The sequence below is a fragment of the Stegostoma tigrinum genome, chromosome 15 (genome assembly GCF_030684315.1).
Source record: "Stegostoma tigrinum isolate sSteTig4 chromosome 15, sSteTig4.hap1, whole genome shotgun sequence".
Classification (NCBI taxonomy): domain Eukaryota; kingdom Metazoa; phylum Chordata; class Chondrichthyes; order Orectolobiformes; family Stegostomatidae; genus Stegostoma; species Stegostoma tigrinum.
The window spans coordinates 16,277,567-16,299,185 of NC_081368.1; the positions used below are offsets into that span (position 1 = coordinate 16,277,567).

General features: G+C 43.8%; 1 protein-coding gene across 3 annotated transcripts in view; it reads right to left on the reverse strand.

Annotated features, from left to right (window-relative positions):
• The window catches only part of tmem255a (transmembrane protein 255A), an 86,050-nt gene that overhangs the window by 37,755 nt on the left and 26,676 nt on the right, over positions 1-21,619 (reverse strand). For 2 of the 3 annotated variants that reach the window (XM_048544067.2, XM_048544065.2), the window contains exons 4-6: positions 19,799-19,888; positions 7,325-7,405; positions 7,062-7,181 (exon numbers count right to left, since the gene is read on the reverse strand). In XM_048544067.2, the coding sequence (XP_048400024.1) occupies positions 7,062-7,181; positions 7,325-7,405; positions 19,799-19,888 (291 nt within the window). The remainder of the gene's footprint in view (positions 1-7,061; positions 7,182-7,324; positions 7,406-19,798; positions 19,889-21,619) is intronic. The other variant, XM_048544066.2, reaches the window with a different exon arrangement.

The window sequence follows — 21,619 nt, forward strand, 5'->3', positions numbered from 1 at the left end:
GCGGAATATGAGTTGCTGTTCCTGCAACCTTCGGGTGGCATCATTGTGGCAGTGCAGGAGGCCCATGATGGACATGTCATCTAGAGAATGGGAGGGGGAGTGGAAATGGTTTGCGACTGGGAGGTGCAGTTGTTTGTTGCGAACTGAGCAGAGGTGTTCTGCAAAGCGGTCCCCAAGCCTCTGCTTGGTTTCCCCAATGTAGAGGAAGCCGCACCGGGTACAGTGGATGCAGTATACCACATTGGCAGATGTGCAGGTGAACCTCTGCTTAATGTGGAATGTCATCTTGGGGCCTGGGATAGGGGTAAGGGAGGAGGTGTGGGGACAAGTGTAGCATTTCCTGCGGTTGCAGGGGAAGGTGCCGGGTGTGGTGGGGTTGGAGGGCAGTGTGGAGCGAACAAGGGAGTCACGGAGAGAGTGGTCTCTCCGGAAAGCAGACAGGGGTGGGGATGGAAAAATGTCTTGGGTGGTGGGGTCGGATTGTAGATGGCAGACGTGTTGGAGGATGATGCGTTGTATCCGGAGGTTGGTGGGGTGGTGTGTGAGAACGAGGGGGATCCTCTTAGGGCGGTTGTGGCGGGGGTGGGGTGTGAGGGATGTGTTGCGGGAAATACGGGAGACGCGGTCAAGGGCGTTCTCGATCACTGTGGGGGGAAAGTTGCGGTCCTTAAAGAACTTGGACATCTGGGATGTGCGGCAGTAGAATGTCTTATCGTGGGAGCAGATGCGGCGGAGGCGGAGGAATTGGGAATAGGGGATGGAATTTTTGCAGGAGGGTGGGTGGGAGGAGGTGTATTCTGGGTAGTTGTGGGAGTCGGTGGGCTTGAAATGGACATCAGTTACAAGCTGGTTGCCTGAGATGGAGACTGAGAGGTCCAGGAAAGTGAGGGATGTGCGTCTCCCGTATTTCCCGCAACACATCCCTCACACCCCGCCCCCGCCACAACCGCCCTAAGAGGATCCCCCTCGTTCTCACACACCACCCTACCAACCTCCGGATACAACGCATCATCCTCCGACACTTCCGCCATTTACAATCCGACCCCACCACCCAAGACATTTTTCCATCCCCACCCCTGTCTGCTTTCCGGAGAGACCACTCTCTCCGTGACTCCCTTGTTCGCTCCACACTGCCCTCCAACCCCACCACACCCGGCACCTTCCCCTGCAACCGCAGGAAATGCTACACTTGTCCCCCACACCTCCTCCCTCACCCCTATCCCAGGCCCCAAGATGACATTCCACATTAAGCAGAGGTTCACCTGCACATCTGCCAATGTGGTATACTCCATCCACTGTACCCGGTGCGGCTTCCTCTATATTGGGGAAACCAAGCGGAGGCTTGGGGACCGCTTTGCAGAACACCTCCGCTCAGTTCGCAACAAACTACTGCACCTCCCAGTCGCAAACCATTTCCACTCCCCCTCCCATTCTCTAGATGACATGTCCATCATGGGCCTCCTGCACTGCCACAATGATGCCACCTGAAGGTTGCAGGAACAGCAACTCATATTCCGCCTGGGAACCCTGCAGCCATATGGTATCAATGTGGACTTCACCAGTTTCAAAATCTCCCCTTCTCCTACTGCATCCCTAAACCAGCCCAGTTCGTCCCCTCCCCCCACTGCACCACACAACCAGCCCAGCTCTTCCCCACCACCCACTGCATCCCAAAACCGGTCCAACCTGTCTCTGCCTCCCTAACCGGTTCTTCCTCTCACCCATCCCTTCCTCCCACCCCAAGCCGCACCCCCATCTACCTACTAACCTCATCCCACCTCCTTGACCTGTCCGTCTTCCCTGGACTGACCTATCCCCTCCCTACCTCCCCACCTATACTCTCTCCACCTATCTTCTTTACTCTCCATCTTCGGTTATAGGAAAAACATACTTATGCTGGAAGGTTTGCAAGGATGTTGCCAGGACTAATAGACTTGAGTTACAGGGAAAAGTCGGCCAGGATAGGACTATTTGCAGTGTAGGAGAAGAGGTGTGACCTTGTTGAGGTGTATAAATTCATGAAGGGCGTAGATCGGATGAATGCATGTAGTCTCTTTCCCAGGTATGGGGAATTGAGAACTGGAGGGTATAGCTTTAAGGTGAGAGGGAAAAGATTTAAGGAGGACCTGAGGGGCAGCTTCCTTCATGCAGAGAGTGGTGGGTATATGGAATGAGCTGCCAGACAGTAGTGAGGCAGGTACAATAGCAACATTTAAACATTTGGATAGATACATGGATAGGAAGAATTCAGAGGGAAATGGACCAAATGCCTAGTCAGTTGAAACCACTGGTGTGGGCACCATGGTCAGCATGGACTAGTCTGGGCCGAAGGGCCTGTTTCCATGCTGTATTACTCTGACTCTAGTTGGTCCGCCTCCCCCTCTCTCCCTATTTATTCCAGTTCCCTCTCCCCATCCCCCTCTCTGATGAAGGGTCTAGGCCCGAAACGTCAGCTTTTGTGCTCCTGAGATGCTGCTGGGCCTGCTGTGTTCATCCAGCCTCACATTTTATTATCTTGGAATTCTCCAGCATCTGCAGTTCCCATTATCTCTGAAGTATAAATGCTGGTCTGGTCTCCTGTGATGTATTAGAAGTACAAATAAAATTCATAATACATTACATCAACTACATCATTTCTATCTCCTTTTTACTCTAAACTGTTTTCTCCCATCTCCTCTCTTCCTCTTAACTAATCATGTCTTTAGTCTCAAGTATTTTGTATCCTAATAGTTTACTGCAAATGATCATTACTCCAACTTGCTAATTTCTAGCCATTATTTCATGCTTGAAGCCCCTTCGAAAAACACCACAAAACCCACACCAACTGCACCGAGCTTAGCTATAATGGGTCACCACGGCCTTTGCAACTGCAGTTGTCTCATTCCCTTTTTGCATTAGTTCTGTCGCCCAGCAAGTTACCAGGGGCTGGGGTGAGTTGACATCTTGGCTTTGAATGAAATTTAACTCAGCAGTGGCAACTCTCCGCCCCCTTTCTGAAACCTTAATGTCTATCTATGCTTTCATTATTTGTTCTAGCCAAGAACACCAGGGTGTTGACGTGAAATTCATCACCAAAACCCAGCTTAGCATCTGCTCCTCCATTCTCAGGAACCCTATTCTCCTTGAAAGAGTTTACCTTGTTGCATCTTTTCTTTAAAAAAAATAGTTTCCAACTATCATAGGAGCCACCCCAAAACTTGCATGAAGATATCTTTGGTCCCTCAGCTTTTGAGCTGAGGCACTTCTTCATTTCTACCTCTAACTTATGACCTTGCTTATCTTTGAGTTCACTGCCATCCTTAAACCCCTCTCCACATATTCATAAGCATTTCCTTGACATATTTATCTTCCATGAGCCTCTCTACCTCCATAATCCTGACGTGAATCCATCTCTGAATACCTGCCATTACCCTCACCCTCTTTAGCCCTGTATCCCTTTCTGATCCCAATTTTCATCTTTACATCACAGAAAATTGCTCAGGTGCACTTTCAAATTTCCAAAATGCTATTCTCTAGCTCCTCCCTTTATCTTTGTCTTGTTGCAGCCTCAACCAGTTCAACCTGCAGCTTTGGTGCTCTAGTCCCCAACAAAACAATTGGGCCTGAGTGTAATGACACGGGTGGCTATGGGTCATTGATTGGGATGGAGCTTGTAAGAAGCCATGGGAGATGGGCGGGGGTTATGACGTGGTATGGGTGGGGCATAGCATGTATGTGGATCATGATGAAGTACAAACGATGATAGCGTCTTGTTGTTTTCACAACAGTGATGAAGGTTCCCTTCATGTTTCTTGGGAGCTGGGGGACCAGGAGCATTATGTTCGTCAGAAATTAAACTCTAATTTAAACCTCACTTCCTTGCTCCCTTCACCTTCCCCAGGAATTACAGATGTGAGAAATGCAATCAGTCACTGGTATTTGAGCCATCTCCTCACCTGCTTCCCTGTCCTGACAAAACCAAAGGCCCTCATGGAGCCTGCTCCTATCCAACTGCAAACCTAAACCTTTCTCATGGCCACTCAAACTCACTTTGTTCTTGAGCTCCTGCTGGCTTAAAGCCATCTCCATTAAATTGCTGATCAACCAACTTTCCCTCCTGGCTCCCATTAACATTGAAAATGTGCCCCTACCTTCCATAATGTTCAACATCTTTACAAAACTATCATGACCACACCTTCCAAAATAAACCATCTGCAACTACAAAAGCCAACACATTGGCTTTTCCCAAATCGGCAATCACCTTTCCTGCACCTTGATTTGAATTTCTCCAAGCAGTCTTCTGGTTCTGACAGAGCTTCCTTGATGATTGCGAACACTGTGTGTTGCCCTTTTTGTACTCCTCAAACTTTCTGCCTTGTAAAAAAAAATCATTCTAACATCACCACTGTTCCTTTGTCACCCACTTACCAGGGCTGCTTGGTTCCACCTCTATCCATCTGACTATAACTAGATCCTCTCCAGTATTTTAAGAGCCTGGATTTATCCATAAGTAACGATACGCTTTTCTTTTTAACATAGCAGCTTTATGAAGTGAGTGTAACAGTTTTAGATTTCATGCCGTGAGTTTAAAAATACTAAAATAAATCACACAACAGTGCTGTGGTTTGACAAATAATCGCCAAAAACCTGCCTTTGGGCAGAGAACTTCATGAGACGAAGGAGTGGGTAAATGGATGGCTTACTGCACAACTGAGCTACGCAGATCAAGAAAGTCTCAGTGGAATAGCAAAGCTTTGTCTCAACTGGACTCAGCATTTATCAGATGGTGTGGCAGAGAAGAAACAGAGAGAGAAATAAACATGTCAGTTAATGCTGATCAAAGTTCAGGTGAAAACAGTTTTCAACTTGCACTCACAAGTCCTAAGATTAAATGATCCAATTCCAGCCCTTTAAGGATTCTTTCTCTACTGTCACAGTTGCAGAACTCCAAGGTTTTGAGAGATCTGAGTATCCTGATACATGGAACCAGTGTGCAAGGAGGCCATTCAGCCCATTGAGTCCACACTGATCCTCCGAAGAGCATCTCACCCAGCCCTATCTCTTTCCCATAACCCTGCATTTCCCATGACCTATCCACCTCACCCGCACATTCCTGGACACTATAGGCAATTTAGCATGGCCAAGACACCTAACTCACACATCTTTGGACTTTGGAGGAAACCAAAGCACCCAGACGGGACCCACACAGACACTAGGAGAATATGCAAACTCCTCCACACACAGTCACCTGAGGGTGGAATTGAACCTGTTTCCCTGGTGCTTTGAGGTAGTAGTGCTAACCACTGAGCCACCAAGCTAACCCAATGAATCACAGAAAATTTGTATGCAAGCATAGCAAGTGATTAGGAAGGCAAATGTAATGTTGTTGTTTGTTGTAAGGGGAATGAAATATAAATTTTTGCTTCAGTTGTATAAAATGTTGTTGAGTCCATGTCTAGAGTATTATGTATAGTTTTTGTTGCCTTTTTTTAAGAAGGCATACGATTATATTGGAAGCAAGTGACAGAAACTTAATTCAACCAATTATATATAGAATCCCTATGGTGTGGATACTGCCCTTTGGCCAAAATGTCCACATCAACCCTTGGAGCATCCCACCCAGACCCATTCCCCTTTAACCCACCTAATCTACACTCCCCGAACTCTACAGGCAATTTAGCATGGCCAATCCAACTTGCCTACAATTCTTTGGTCTGTGGGAGGAAACCGGAGCATCCAGAGGAAACCTACGCAGACACAGGGAGAATCTGCAAACTCTACACAGACAGTTGCCTGAGGGTGGAATCGAACCCGGGTCCCTGGCGCTGTGAGGCAGCCGTGCTAACCACTGAGCCACTGTGCCACCCTAAGAATCCTCAGGTGAAGTTGTTATTGCATGACCGTGGTCTTGGCAGGTTAGGTCTGTATACTTGGAAGTTTGGAAGAATGATCTTATTGAAACATTAAGACCACCCCCCAACCCACCACAACATGACTTGCCAGGGTGGATGCTGAAAAGGTGTTTTCCGTTGTGGACTTGAATGAGGAGGCAGTTTAAAAATAACAGGCCTCCCATTGAAAATAGAGAAGGAGAGATATACTTTCCCCTCAGGGTCATTTGCCTGTGGAATTCACCTCCTAAAAGAGCAGTGAAGTCAAGATCACTGAATATTTTTAAGGATCAAGTTAGATAAATTCTTGACTGACAAGAAAGTCAAGGGGTTATGGGTGTAGCAAGGAAAGTTGAGACTACCACCTGGATCAGCCATGATCTTATGGAATAGCAGAAATGGCTTGAGGGGGTGAATGGCCTACTTCTTTTCCTAATTTCATTATTTGCTAATTCTCTCTCTCACACACATGGGCAATTTTGTAGAATCCCTACAGTGTGGAAACAGGCCCTTTGGCCCAACAAGTCCACACTGAACCTCAGAGCAACCCACCCAGACCCATTCCTCTATAACCCACCTAATCTACACATCCCTGAACACTATGGGCAATTTAGCATGGCCAATCCATCTAGCCTGCACATCTGTGGGAGGAAACCAGAGCACCCGGAGGAAACTCACGCAGACATGGAGAGAATGTGCAAACCTCACACAGACAGTTGCCTGAGGGTGGAATTGAATCCGAGTCCCTGGCACTGTGAGACAGCAGTGCTAACCACTGAGCCACTGTGCTGCACCTTGATAATGGGAATGCCATTTGATAATGGAAAGCAGAAAATGTTGGAAACATTCAACAGGTCAGACAGTTCCTGTGAACAGAAAGTGTATCAGCTTTTCAGAGTGGAAATTTTAACTCTGTTGCCTTCATAGATGGAGCAGAATGGTGCTGTCGCCCCTGAGGTGCATTTTGTGGCGGGGGGGGGCATTTAATCAGATGAAAGCCTGGTAAGTTGGGAACCTTCTGCTTTCTATTAATGCTCTGGTAAGGACCTCACCTTTCCTCAACTGGTATTAAAACACTGGCAGGAAGCAAACTCACCATATGATTGGTGCAATAAGCAAACCCTGGCTTGTTTGCTCACAGAGCGGAGCAAGTGCCCTTATTCAAAGGCACCCCCTAGCCATATTAAGTACCTGAAATGGCATATGATGTGACAGGCCTTTCCAAAACGAGGCACTGTAGGGGCATCTTGTCTGTTCTTCAGCCAGCGGCAGAGATATGGAGTTAGACGGAAATGAAGGGTAGGAACCAAACTGAAGAAATGGGAATTGTATTAAAAAAAAATCTGTACATACGCTTGCAGAAAGCTCGAGATGTGAGCAACAGTCAAGAGCAACATTTAGCATTCAGAAATACTGACACAGTAACAATACTGAGCCACTGTGGGCAAACATACCTCTGCACTGTAGTCATCTGAAGGATATGAGTTATCACTGGAATAATACTGACATCTCCCTGCATGGAAGGGTTTGATATCCTGTTGCAAAAGAAGGTAACATTACTATTTTCTAATGCAACTGAGATCTGCTGAACTCTCTTCATGTGAGACAAACAAGATTTTGAACAACAAATTTAATTTCATCGCTTTTAACAACTGCATCAAATAGGTAGAATTTCAGTAGGTAGAATTTGAATGTGACTGAAAAATCAGACATGTTGCTAACCATTCAACACCTTTTATTCTGTAGTATAAATTCTTCCGTGATTGTTGGAATTTTGATAATCTTGCATCGGTCCTGATGCATGCAGGATGAAAAATCTTCAGCAAAATATCTCTCTTTTCAATGATATTCAATAGCATCAAAAGTTAAAAATATGGAAGCAGTTAGAAAGTCAAAACATATCGAGCCATAGCTTTGGTTTCCATATCCAAGCAGAGATGCACATGCTATAGACAGATTGCAATGTAAATTCACCACACTAATCCCTGGGATGATTGGACTGTTTTATGAGGAAATATGATGGAAACCAGGCCTGTGTTCTTGAAATTCAAAGAAAGAGAAGTAATCATATTGAAACTTACAAAATTCATATGGGGTGTGACAGAGTGGATGTAGGTAAAATGTTTCACCCCTGACTGGTGAGTCTAGAATCAAAGGAGATAATCTGAGGATAGAAACCGGGCCATTTAATGGAGATGAGAAGGATTCTTTCTCCCCAGACAGTGGTGAATCTTTGGAATTCTCTATTTCAGACAGTGTGGAAACTCAGTCACTGAGCAGGTTTCAGACAGAAATCAATAGATTTTGCAAGATTAATAACATTAAAGGAGAGATAGCACTGAGGCACATGATCAGTCATGATCTGATTAAATGGTGGAGTAGGTTTGATGGGCTGAAAGGCCCACTTCGATTCCCATGAAGTGTAAAAGAGCCAAGGTAGATATTAACGCTTGGGTGCTGAGACAGCATGTGTGATGTGAATACCTGGAACTTTACTCTGGGGCACTGGCTATTTGTGTCTACCTCCCCCACCCTAAAGGATCTGGTCATGATCCCCAAGTATTCACCCATGAGATCTTACTTCCCAATGTTGTGATGGCTGGAAGTGAATGAACACTGTTGCTTAGTTGTCAAAATATCCCTGGACACCAGAAACCCCACTCTCAATGTTTAGCCTTGGTCATCAAACTGCAGCAGCATCACAGCTGAAGGTAGGAATCCTTTTGAGAGGGAGAAGAGAAATGTGAGATCTATAAGCTGACCAGGCAGCAAAGGCTGGACGGAAGTGTTAGCTTCAGCTCTGCATGGGGCACTGGGTAAATACCAGCTTGAGTTGTGGTGGTAGGGCACAGTGGCAGGAACAAAAGACAAATAGGGTGTGTACTTCGGACTGTTTTCTTGGACAATATGATCCCAATGCAATCAGGGATCAGGCTATTATGCATCTGGTGATGTCTAAAGAGGCAGGTTTAATAAATGATGCTAGAATAATAATGAGTCAGTGTGGGTGGAAATTAGGAACAGCAAGGGAGTAGTCACCTCGTTAGGGGTTTACTACAGGCCCCCCAATAGCAGCAGGGAGATTGAAGAAAGCATAGGTCGGCAGATTTTGGAAAAGTGTGGACGCAGTAGGGTTGTTGTAATGGGTGACTTTAACTTTCCTAATATTGATTGGAACCTCCTGTGAGCAGAAGATTTGAATGGAGCTGTTTTTGTAAGGTGTGTTCAGGAGGGTTTCCTAACGCAGTACGTTGACAGGCCGACGAGGGGAGAGGCCATTCTAGACTTGGTGCTCGGAAATGAGCCGGGGCAGGTATCAGATCTTGTGGTGAGAGAGCATTTTGGTGATAGTGACCATAACTGCCTCACGTTCTACATAGCTATGGAGAAGGAGAGGATTAGGCAGAATGGGAGGATATTTAATTGGGGAAGAGGAAACTATGATGCGATTAGACATGAGTTAGGAAGCATGGACTGGGAGCAATTGTTCCATGGTAAAGGCACTATAGACATGTGGAGACTGTTTAAGGAACAGTTGTTGCGAGTGATGAGTAAATATGTCCCTCTGAGACAGGCAAGAAGGGGTAAGATAAAGGAACCTTGGATGACGAGAGTGGTGGAGCTTCTTGTGAAAAGGAAGAAGGTAGCTTACATAAGGTGGAGGAAGCTAGGGTCAAGTTCAGCTAGAGAGGATTACACGCAGGCAAGGAAGGAGCTCAAAAATGGTCTGAGGAGAGCCAGGAGGGGGCACGAGAAAGGCTTGGCAGAACGGATTAGGGAGAACACAAAGGCATTTTACACTCATGTGAGGAATAAGAGAATGGTCAAAGAAAGAGTAGGGCCGATCAGGGATAGCACAGGGAACTTGTGTGTGGAGTCTGAGGAGGTAGGGGAAGCCCTAAGTGAGTTTTTTGCTTCTGTCTTTACGAAAGAAACGAACTTTGTAGTGAATGAAACCTTTGAAGAGCAGGTGTGCATGCTGGAATGGATAGAGATAGAGGAAGCTGATGTGCTGAAAATTTTGTCAAACATTAAGATTGACAAGTCGCCAGGCCCGGACCAGATTTGTCCTCGGCTGCTTTGGGGAGCGAGAAATGCAATTGCTTCGCCACTTGCGAAGATCTTTGCATCCTCGCTCTCCACTGGAGTCGTACCTGAGGACTGGAGAGAGGCAAATGTAATTCCTCTCTTCAAGAAAGGAAATAGGGAAATCCCCGGCAATTATAGACCAGTAAGTCTCACGTCTGTCGTCTGCAAGGTGTTAGAAAGGATTCTGAGGGATAGGATTTATGACCATCTGGAAGAGCATGGCTTCATCAAATACAGTCAACACGGCTTTGTGAGGGGTAGGTCATGCCTCACAAACCTTATCGAGTTTTTTGAGGATGTGACTAGAAAAGTTGATGAGGGTCGAGCTGTGGATGTGGTGTATATGGACTTCAGCAAGGCATTTGATAAGGTTCCCCACGGTAGGCTCATTCAGAAGGTCAGGAGGAATGGGATACAGGGGAACTTAGCTGCTTGGATACAGAATTGGCTGGCCAACTGAAGACAGCGAGTGGTAGTAGAAGGAAAATATTCTGCCTGGAAGTCAGTGGTGAGTGGGGTTCCACAGGGCTCTGTCCTTGGGCCTCTACTGTTTGTAATTTTTATTAATGACTTGGATGAGGGGATTGAAGGATGGGTCAGCAAGTTTGCAGACGACACAAAGGTCGGAGGTGTCGTTGACAGTATAGAGGGCTGTTGTAGGCTGCAGCGGGTCATTGACAGGATGGGCTGAGAGGTGGCAGATGGAGTTCAACCTGGATAAATGCGAGGTGATGCATTTTGGAAGGTCGAATTTGAAAGCTGAGTACAGGATTAAGGATAGGATTCTTGGCAGTGTGGAGGAACAGAGGGATCTTGGTGTGCAGATACATAGATCCCTTAAAATGGCCACCCAAGTGGACAGGGTTGTTAAGAAAGCATATGGTGTTTTGGCTTTCATTAACAGGGGGATTGAGTTTAAGAGTCGTGAGATCTTGTTGCAGCTCTATAAAACTTTGGTTAGACCACACTTGGAATACTGCGTCCAGTTCTGGGCGCCCTATTATAGGAAAGATGTGGATGCTTTGGAGAGGGTTCAGAGGAGGTTTACCAGGATGCTGCCTGGACTGGAGGGCTTATCTTATGAAGAGAGGTTGACTGAGCTCGGTCTCTTTTCATTGGAGAAAAGGAGGAGGAGAGGGGACCTAATTGAGGTATACAAGACAATGAGAGGCATAGATAGAGTTGATAGCCAGAGACTATTTCCCAGGGCAGAAATGGCTAGCACGAGGGGTCATAGTTTTAAGCTGGTTGGTGGAAAGTATAGAGGGGATGTCAGAGGCGGGTTCTTTACACAGAGAGTTGTGAGAGCACGGAATGTGTTGCCAGCAGCAGTTGTGGAAGCAAGGTCATTGGGGTCATTTGAGAGACTGCTGGACATGCATATGGTCACAGAAATTTGAGGGTGCATACATGAGGATCAATGGTCGGCACAACATTGTGGGCTGAAGGGCCTGTTCTGTGCTGTACTGTTCTATGTTCTATGTTCTAATAAAAGATCCCCATAGAAAACAGCAACTATAACAAGACAGAATTTACCATTCGGTTTAAGAGGAAGGAACTTGGGTCAGAATATATGTTAAACAAGGCTAATCGCAAAGGACAAGGCTAGATGGAGGGACAGGGAAAGATGGTGAGGAACAAAGATGGTTGAGGCACAATGACAGACATATAAGAAATTCATTCTTGGTTTGCCACCAAGTTATGTTCCAATGAGCAAGAAGGAATCTAGACAGGGGTAACCAACCATGGCAAAACAGGGAAGTTAAGGTCAGCATCAAATTGAAAGAAAAATGTGGCAAAAATTCGCATTTAGCTAGAGGATTGGCAAAGTTTTACAAACCAGCAAACAACGATATAAAGAAAAGGGAGAAAATAAACTTTGAGGATAAACTTCCAAATAATATTAAGACAGACAGCAAGAACTTCCTGAAATAAACAAAGAGAGAGAGATGCCAAATTGAACATATGTCAATTACAGACTGAGACTGGGGAAATAAAAATACTTTGCATTGGTCTTCACAGTAGATTAGTAGCATTTCAGAATGACTAAATAATCACAGGACAAAAGGAGGTGAAGAAATAAATACAATAACTATCATTAGAGAAAAAAAATGGTGGGAAAGAAACAGGGCTAAAGAGCGATACGTCCCCTGGGCCTGACAGGATGTACCCTAGAATATAAAAGATAGTAGGCACAGAGTTAGCGGACGCACTGGTAGTAATCTTCCAAGAATCCTTAGAAAATAGCTGAGCATTTAGAGATACATAACATTATCAAGCAGAATCAGTGTGGTTTCTTAAAGGGGAGGTCTTTGACGAGGTAACAAGCAGGATAGTTAGATTTCATGTTGGTAAATTGTAACTAGTAGCGAGCCACAGGAATCAGTGCTGTGCCATAAGTTTTTACAATATATATTAATGACTATTGCTAAGTTTATGGATGGCACAAAAATAAGTAGAAAGGCAAGTGGTGGCATTCATTGGAATTTAGAAGAATGAGAGGCTACCTCTTTGAGACATACAAGATTTTTAGAGGACTTGACAGAGTTGACGCAGAAAGGTTGTTTCACCCTAAAGCAGAGGCTAGGACCCGAGGGCATCATCTCAGAATAAGTGATTGCACATTTAAGACAGAAATGAGGGAGAATTTCTTCTATCAGAGGGTAGTGAATTTGTGGAATTCTTTACCATGGAAGCTTGTCAAGGTTGGGTCATTCGGTCTATTCAAGGTTGGTATGGATAGATTTTTAATCAGTCAGAGAATCAAGGGAAAGGGCAGGAAATTGGAGTTGAAAATTATCAGATCAGCTATGGTATCACTGAATGTCAACAGGCTGCATGGCCTACTTCTGCTCCTAAATTTTATGATCTTAGGGAGAATGCCAACACCCACTCAGATGGATAGAGGGATAGCAAAGAGGAGATTGTTAGAATAATTCTTTTTTAAAACCTGGATCAGAGTGGTTTGTAGAAAATCCAAAGCTGTTTTAATTTTACTCACTATTTAAATTATAAGCCTGTTAGTTGTGAAGAATAAAAGCATTCTAAGTGACCAGAACACATGGCTAAAGGGCACAGTAGGGTGACTTCATCTACAAACTGACCACTGCTTTGTAGTTACAAATAGCCACAAACCACACAGACATGGTTCATATCTCTTTTTCAGAAACAGAAATTTTTGAATGAAAGGAGAAACAGAAGTTAGAAAAAATGAAGTCATTGTCCCTTTCGTTCCCCTCTATTTTAGATGACATGACTCTTATTTTATCAAGCATTCCACAGTGCTGGAGAACGCATTAACATGTAGAAAATCACAAGTTTCTGGAGGATGCAAGATGCTCCACAATCTTTTTCAAAACTGCTGACTATGTGTCTTCAGCATTTCAAGCTCCTTTTGTGCAAGTGGGTTTATTTCCGAGGCAGGACTAATATGGAGTATGCAGTAGCAACAGATTAAGTACCAAGACTCTGTCCTGCTAATCATCCAATCACTTCCACATTATAAAGTTATATGTAAGGTTGGTTGTAGACTGGTCAGCTGTTTTGAAACTACCGGTCAGCTTCAGAGTCAAACTTAGGGTAGAATTTCCAATTGGCAGCACTCCCTGGTTTGATGCAACTCAATTTAGGCTATAGACTATGACTTCTGTAGATTACAGCAGAATGCATCTTAATTCTAAACTCAGGAGAATTCTCTTTCGCACCAGTTAGGCCATTACAATTCCAGCCAGACTGTTACCTGGAAAAATTACGGAATTGGATCTGGGCTCGCACATTTTTACTTTGCATTGGCTCTTACTGTCAAGGAAGAAACTATCCCACCAAGGAGGCACAGCTGGGACAGTTAAGGGGCAATGTCAGGCATCTTCAGAACAATTACCAGATTTCAACTAAATGACCAACAAGACGCTCTGGGAAAAGAGACCCAAAACTACAGAGATGATGTTAATAGCAGTCCCTAATGGTCGGGTTGAAGAGAAGCCTGAGGTGCTTAGAAGCGAATGAGAATACTTCAGAAGCAGAAAGCTGTGTGAGTGTCAGAGAGGAAGACATCTTACAAAGATGTTGTAGATATGAGTTTAGGGAACCCACATGAAGTAAGTGAGCTAAGTTAGCAGTCTGATGTAAGGGTTGCCAGGAGAGCTGTAAAATGAAGAAATTAACATCTAGTGAATGTACTGTAAAGCCAAAAAGAAAACTGTGCCAGTTTAGCGAGAATATTTAGCATTGATATAAAGATGACTGTTCCCTGATATCTTAGTATTTGGAAGGGTATTACTAGGACAAAAAGAAGAATGGAAATTTCTTTCTAATATTTGGAATGAGATTACTCCAATGATTCTTGCATAGTGTCATATAGCTTGTTCAGTTTCTCTTTTGCATGACATACTTCTGCCTTGTCTTGTTAAAAGTACATTGACAACCTCTTGTGAATAGATTCAGTGGCTGACCTCTACAATAAACAAAAAGTAAAAATAAAACTATGGTGAACCAAGAGTTTGGCTCTGAAATCTGATTTGCTTAGTATGACCACCACCTAGGACATGACAAAAATCTTGCACGTTTTAGACAAAGAAAAGGAATATGTTATACTTTTGAGCTCAGGAAGGAAGATGGTATTAATTCCCAATACTTCTTCAAAGAAAACTCCAAAGGTGTTTTATAGAGAAATGCAGGGCGAGAGGATAACTAAGAAAGAAGAGGGCCTTTAAGAGACCAAAGTAGAGGTGGGTGGAAGGGTGTATCATGCACATGTATGGGTGTATGTGTGTGCATGCATTTGCACGTGCACCTAGCATTTGTCATGACGAACAGATATTGTGGCCTAAGGAAGGGTTTGAAATGTTGAATGGGATAAACACAGTGAAGGACGAAATATTAAGAGATTTGGAGCCTGTGTGAAATATATCTCAAATTACTGAGAGAAAGGAGAAAATAGGAGAGTCTGACCAATATTTTTCAATCCTCTCCAGATGCAGGCATGGTGCCTGCAGACTGTTCATGTCGTCGATTTGGTTGAATGGGGAGACAAGCCAGTCTAGCTTCTGTGATGTGCAAATTATTGGAAAAATTCTGAAGGACTGTTTTACTTAACATTTAGGAAGTCACAGATTAATCCAAAATAATTGGTATGGATTTAGTAAGGGAAGGTCACGTCTGACTGTGCTGATTTAATTTTTTTGCATAATAATAAGGAAGAATGATGTTATGGTCTACATGATTTCATCAAGGTTTTCGACAAGGCCTGAGAATGGCAGGCTGGTCAAATAAGTAACAGTCCATATGATCCACTGCAAAGTGGCAAGTTGGATGCAAAACTGCAGGAAGTGTAACAGTAGATGGGCATTTTTGTGAATGGATAGTAATGATTGAAATTTCTGTGTAGGAGACATCACTTAGAAATTTTCAGATGATTCAAAAAAGATGCCTATGTCATTAATAACGAGGCAGAATACTACAGTAAAATAAAACAAAGAACTGCGGATACTGGAGATCTGAAACAAACAGTTCGGCTTGTCTGGCAGCATTTGTAGATAGAAAACAGAGTTAATGTTTCAAGTCCGGTGACCCTTCTTCAGCAATTTGTGTTGTTTGTTTGTTCGTTTGTTTTAGAAAACTACAGACTATGGGAAGGTATCAATGATCAACTCAGCAAATAAGTGGCAGATGGAATTAAGAAGAAGTGGAATCCAGAGAAGAATGAGGTAATTAATTAGGGAGGGTAAACAAGACAAGTGAATACACATTAAGTAGTTGGATACTGAGAAGTGTAGAAGTGCAGAGAACATGTACACCAGATCCTGGAAGGGTGTAGGCCAGGTAAAAATGCTGGTTATGAAGGCCGACAGAATTATTTTATTCATTGGAGGAGGGATGGAATTTCAAAGCAAGGAAGTTACACTTGATGGGAAGTTATGCAATAAAACTAGTTAGGCCGCATCTAGAGTACTGTGTCCTGTGCTGGCCACATTATAGCAAAGATACGTGCAAAAAAGTACAGTTTTAAGAAGGGCTACAGAAGTTGAGCCGTGTGTGCCTCTTTCATTCTGAAGAGAAAAGATTGAGAGGAGTTAAATTGGGCTGTATAAAATTATTGACAGGCCATACCAGGTGATACACTTTGCTTTAAGAAAAAGGATTACTTGGAATAGGGAAAGAACTATGTAATGTGCATCCGAAGTATCTGAGAGTTCAGAATCACAAAACACTGAAAATTCCAAATTGCTAAAGGAACACCAGTCAAATGATCAGAAGTTTAGAATACTAAAACACAGATTCAGTGGTGAATCTAAACAAAGCTTTAACAAGGCCCCGGTTAGAGTGTCACACAGAAATGATGTTGATGTTAAAGGGGTTGGGGTGGGGGGTGGTTTGGTCCAGATTCAAATACTGGCTGGCAGGAGTTATTAATACAAGCACCAGAGTATGGCCACTTAAACACTTCGCACTGTATCTTTTGTAAAAACACTAGTGACAATAATTTATTATTCCACTATTTTACTGTGCTACAAATATGAAGGTCCAAAAGTAATGGGTACTTTTCACAAGGGACAATTTGATGAAGGTTTTGCAAGTTATGAAATGTGAGGGAGGGCCCAATATAGATGGAACCTAACTTTGCAGTGACTGAAGATTCCGAACCGAAGACACAAAAGATACAAGATTAAATTTAAGCATTTTCAGACAATGAAGAGGAGAAACGGCTGTTTATATATGGGGGTGTAAGGCACGTTGAGATTGAAGCAGAGGCCATGGCAACTTTAAGTATGGAGAATGGGGAAAAGAAAACATGGCAGGAACATAGTTTTATGCTGTTTGTGTAGAAGGTAAACACCAAGGAATGGATAGATAGTAGGAACTGCCGATGCTGGAGAATCTGAGATAACGAGGTGTGAAGCTGGATGAACACAGCAGGCCAAGGAGCATCAGAGGAGCAGGAAAGTGCTTTTTCAGAAGAACGGTCCCGACCTGAAACGTCGGGACCCTTCTTCTGAAAAAGCACTTTCCTGCTCCTCTGATGCTGCTTGGCCTGCTGTGTTCATCCAGTTCTACACCTTGTTACCAAGGAATGGATCGCTTGTATTAGTCTATCATTTTTAGGAACTTCAATCCAAAAAGGAGGACTGCCTGAAATCAGTGAACCTCTTCAGAAATACCGTAAAAAGGAACTTCAAGACTGACAAAGAGTATTTAAGTATTTCTTTCTTGTCAACCCGAAGATACATTGAGCCTAATAGATAGCCTACTTGGAAAGCATTCAGAAAAGATTTACAAAAGCGTTGCCAGAGTTGGAGGGTTTGAGCTAAAGCTGGATAGGCTGGGACTATTTCCCCTGGAGTATCGGAGGCTGAGGGGTGACTTACGGAAGTTTATAAAATCATGAGGAGCGCGAATACAGTGAATGGCCAAGGTCACTTTCCCAGGTTAGGGAACTCCAAAAGCAGAGGGCATAGGTTTACTATGAGAGGGGAAATATTTAAAATGGACCTAAGGACAACATTTTCTTGCATATATTCATTCTATCAGAAGGTGGTATGTGTATGAAATGAGCTGCCAGAGGTGGTGGTGGAGGCTGGTACAATTACAGCATTTAAAAGGCACCTGGATGGGTATATGAATAGGAAGGGTTTGGAGGGATATGGGCCAAATGCTGGAAAATGGCACTAGATTAACTTACGGTATCTGGTCAGCATGGACAAGTAGGACTGAAGGGTCTGCTTCCATGCTGTATATATCTACAACTCTAGGAGAAGCCATTTCTTCAACGATATTGAATTTGGCTGAGGTTTGAATTCAAATGGTGACACCAGGAGTGGGACCTCAGTGCTACTGCTTAAGATTTGGGAGCCATCACTTCAAAGAAACCATGAGAATATGGGTACCGCAGGTAAAGCCAGCATTTGTAACCCATCCCTTGTTGCCCTGAAACTGAATGACTGGCTTGGCCATTTCCAAGGGCAGTTCAGGGTCAGTCACATTGCTGTGGCTCTGCAGACACATGCAGAGTATTCCTAAACCAGTTGGCTTTTTAAATTACAAAGAGTGACAGCCAACATCATTGAGTCTAGCTATTAATCCATACATTTCATTAATTCTGTTTTATTCACTTGTGGGACATGGGTGTAACTGGCTAGCTAGCAATAAATGAATTTAAATTTCAGCACTTGCTCCGGTGAGATTTGAACCCATCCAGCAAAGTATTAGGCCGGGCCTGCAAAGTTACGAACTCAACTACATTACCATTATTCCAGCATTTCCCTTCAGTGAGCAGTTTATTAATGACCTTCCTGAAACTGTCCTAATAGCCTTTTGTAAACAGCAAAGCATGCTTAGCCCTTAAACTGAAGTGACTAAGTAGGTGTATAATCATTGGGCAGTATTTGAATGAAGGGATCCACTGTTTGTTCGGAAAACAAACTGTTCAAATTAAAAGATTAAAAAGAACTCCTTTAGAACAAACCAACAGCGTGTGCCTATACAACAGACTTGGAAAAGCAGAATTTTGATAGTATCTAGGTGGGCTCAGACATAAAATTATGAATATACAAACGGCAGAATACAACCAAAGAATATTTACCCTTGAGTCTCTCATCTCCATCAAAAAACAAATCAAGGGCAGGAATAGGCCATTCAGCTCCTCAAGCCTGCTCTACCAGTTAAGATGACCATGGCTGATCTGATTGTAACTTCAAATCCACGTTCTTGCTTATCCCTGGTAATCTTTTGCCCCCTTGCTCCACAAGAATCTAAATATATCTGCCTCAAAAAATATTTCCAGGACTCTGCTTTCACCACCCTTTCATGGAGACTTGACAACCATCTGAGAAGAAATTTTCCTCATCTTTGTTTCAAATGAGCAGCCCCTAATTTTCAAACAGGTGACTGCCTAGTTCTAGACTCTGCCAGAAGAGAAGGCATCAGTTCCGCATCCTCCTTTTCAAGACCCTTCAGGATTTTGTATGCTTCAATCAACTCTTCAAAATGCCGATGGATACAAGACAAATCTATCCAACCTTTCCTTGCAAGGCAACCCACTTGTTCAAAATATTTGTCTTGTCTGAACTGCCTCCAATCCATTTACATGCTTATATAGTGTGCCCACTACTCCAGATGGGGTCTCACCAGAGCCCTGTATAATTGAAGCATAATCTCCCTACTTTTGTACTCAGTTCTCATCTATATCCATCTTGTCTATGAATTACCTTACATACAAGATGATCAGAGGATTAGATAGGGTGGACAGTGAGTCTTTTTCCAAGGATGATGACTTCAGCTTGTACAAGGGGGCACAGCTACAAATTGGGGGTGATAGATTTAAGACAGATGTCAGAGGCAGGTTCTTTACACAGAGAGTGGTAAGGGCGTGGAACACCCTGCCTGCCAATGTAGTTAACTCAGCCACATTAGGGGCATTTAAACAGTCCTTGGATAAGCATATGGACAATGATGGGATAGTGTAGGGGGAGGGGCTTAGATTAGATCACAGGTCGGCGCAACATGTAGGGCCGAAGGACCTGTTCTGCGCTGTATTGTTCTATGTTCTATGTACCAGCAGAAGTGCTGCATGAACCACACACTCATGGAACAAGACTCTCCCAAGTAATCCTGTAAATTTGGAAATACACATTATTTTCGTGTAAAATATATATTATGTAAAGTTATTTTTTCTGGTGATTGTCCTTATGAATTTATATTATATTATCAGTCAGTGCCTAAAGATCACTAGAAGACACATACTTTCGAAGTGCTTTAATACATAAGATTTTACCAAAGCAAGCACTATGGTAACAATGAAGATCTTTGGCAAAATAGTACCAATAGAAAGAAATTATACTCACAATATGTCTGGCAGCAAATACACCATCAACAATGGCACAACAGAAAGACGCCACAACGCCAAAACTGATGAACACGATCGAGGCCACCAGCTAAGGAAACAGAATGTACATCAATACACCAAAAAAAAACTGCCTAGGTAGAATATTCAAACACCAAAACAACTCCTATATTTATGGTTTGTTTTAAAAAACATGTAATGAAATGGATTGCACAACCAACTGCCTTGAATACATTGAGAAAAAAATTAACCATTTCAGTAATTAGATGAAAAGGGGGCAGCAAATGGGGAAAGTGTTAAACAAATGATTAGAGACAGTACATGCATTTCAATGAATGTCGTTTATAACGTGTGCTCAGACAATACATGTATAGAATTATCAATCAGATGAATTGTAGATACACCAATGCTGTTGTTAGGAGGGAAATTCCAGAAATTTGACCTAATGACAGTGATAGAAAAGCAATATTTTTCCAAGTGAGGATGGTGAGTGGCTTGGAGGAGAGCTTGCAGGTGGTGCTGTTCCCAGGTATCTGCTGTCTTCATTCTTCTAGAGTTGCCATGGGTTTAAAAGACTCTATCAAAGGAGCCTTGCTCACCTCCAGCCCAGGCCCCAAGAACACCTTCCACATTAAACAGATGTTCATCTGCACATCTGCTAATGTGGTATATTGTATCCGCTGTTCCCAATATGGCCTCCTCGACATCAGGGAAACCATGTGGAGGCTTGGAGACCGCTTTGTGAAGCACCTCCCTACGCTCGGGTCGTGACAAACGACAACACCTCCCAGTCGCGAACAACTTCAACTTACCCTCCCAATCCTTGGATCACATGTCCATCCTGGGCCTCCTCCAGTGCCACAATGATGCCACCCAAAGGCTAGAGGAACAGCACCTCATATTCTGCCTGGGAACCCAGCAGCCCAATGGTCTCAATGTGGACTTTACAAGCTCTCCACCCCGATCTCATTCCAAGACTAGCCCCTCTCGTCCCTACCTCCTTGACCTGTCCGTCTTCCCTCCCACCTATCCGGTCCTCCCTCCTCACTGACCAACCCCCATCCAAACTCCCTACCTACACTCACGCGTACTAGCTTCATCCCTGCCTCCTTGACCTGTCCGTCTTCTCTCCACCTATCTGCTCCACTATCCACCTTCTATCATCAGCTCCCCTTCTCTCTATTTATTTCTGAGCCCCCTACCCCTCTACCATTTCTGAAGAAGGGTCCAAACCAAACCAAAACCAGACCAGACCAAACGCCAGGTTTTCTGCTCCTCTAAAGCTGCCTGGCTGCTGTGTTCATCCACCTCCAAACATTGTTATCTCAGACTCCAGCATCGGCAGTTCCTACAGTCTCTGAGCCTTGCGAAGTTGTTGCAGTGCATCCTGTAAAATGGTACACACTGTGGCCACTGTGCATCGATAGTGAAGTGAGTAAATGTTAAAGATATTCAACAGCACATGAATCAAATGGGCTCAGAGATAGTAGGAACTGCAGATGCTGGAGAATCTGAGATTACAAGGTGTAGACCTGGATGAACACAGCAGGCCAAGCAGCATCAGAGGAGCAGGAAGGCTGACATTTCGAGCCTAGACCCTTCTTCAGAAGATGGGTCTAGGCCTGAGATGTAAGCCTTCCTGCTCCTCTGATGCTGCTTGGCCTGCTGTGTTCATCCAGCTGTACACCTTGTTGTCTCTTAATCAAATGGGCTGCTTGGTCTGGGTGGTGCTGATCTTCTTGAGTGTTGTTGGAGCTACAAGGCTCCAGGCAGGTAGAGTATATTCCTTCTCTATCCTAATTTGTGTCTTGTAGATGGTGGA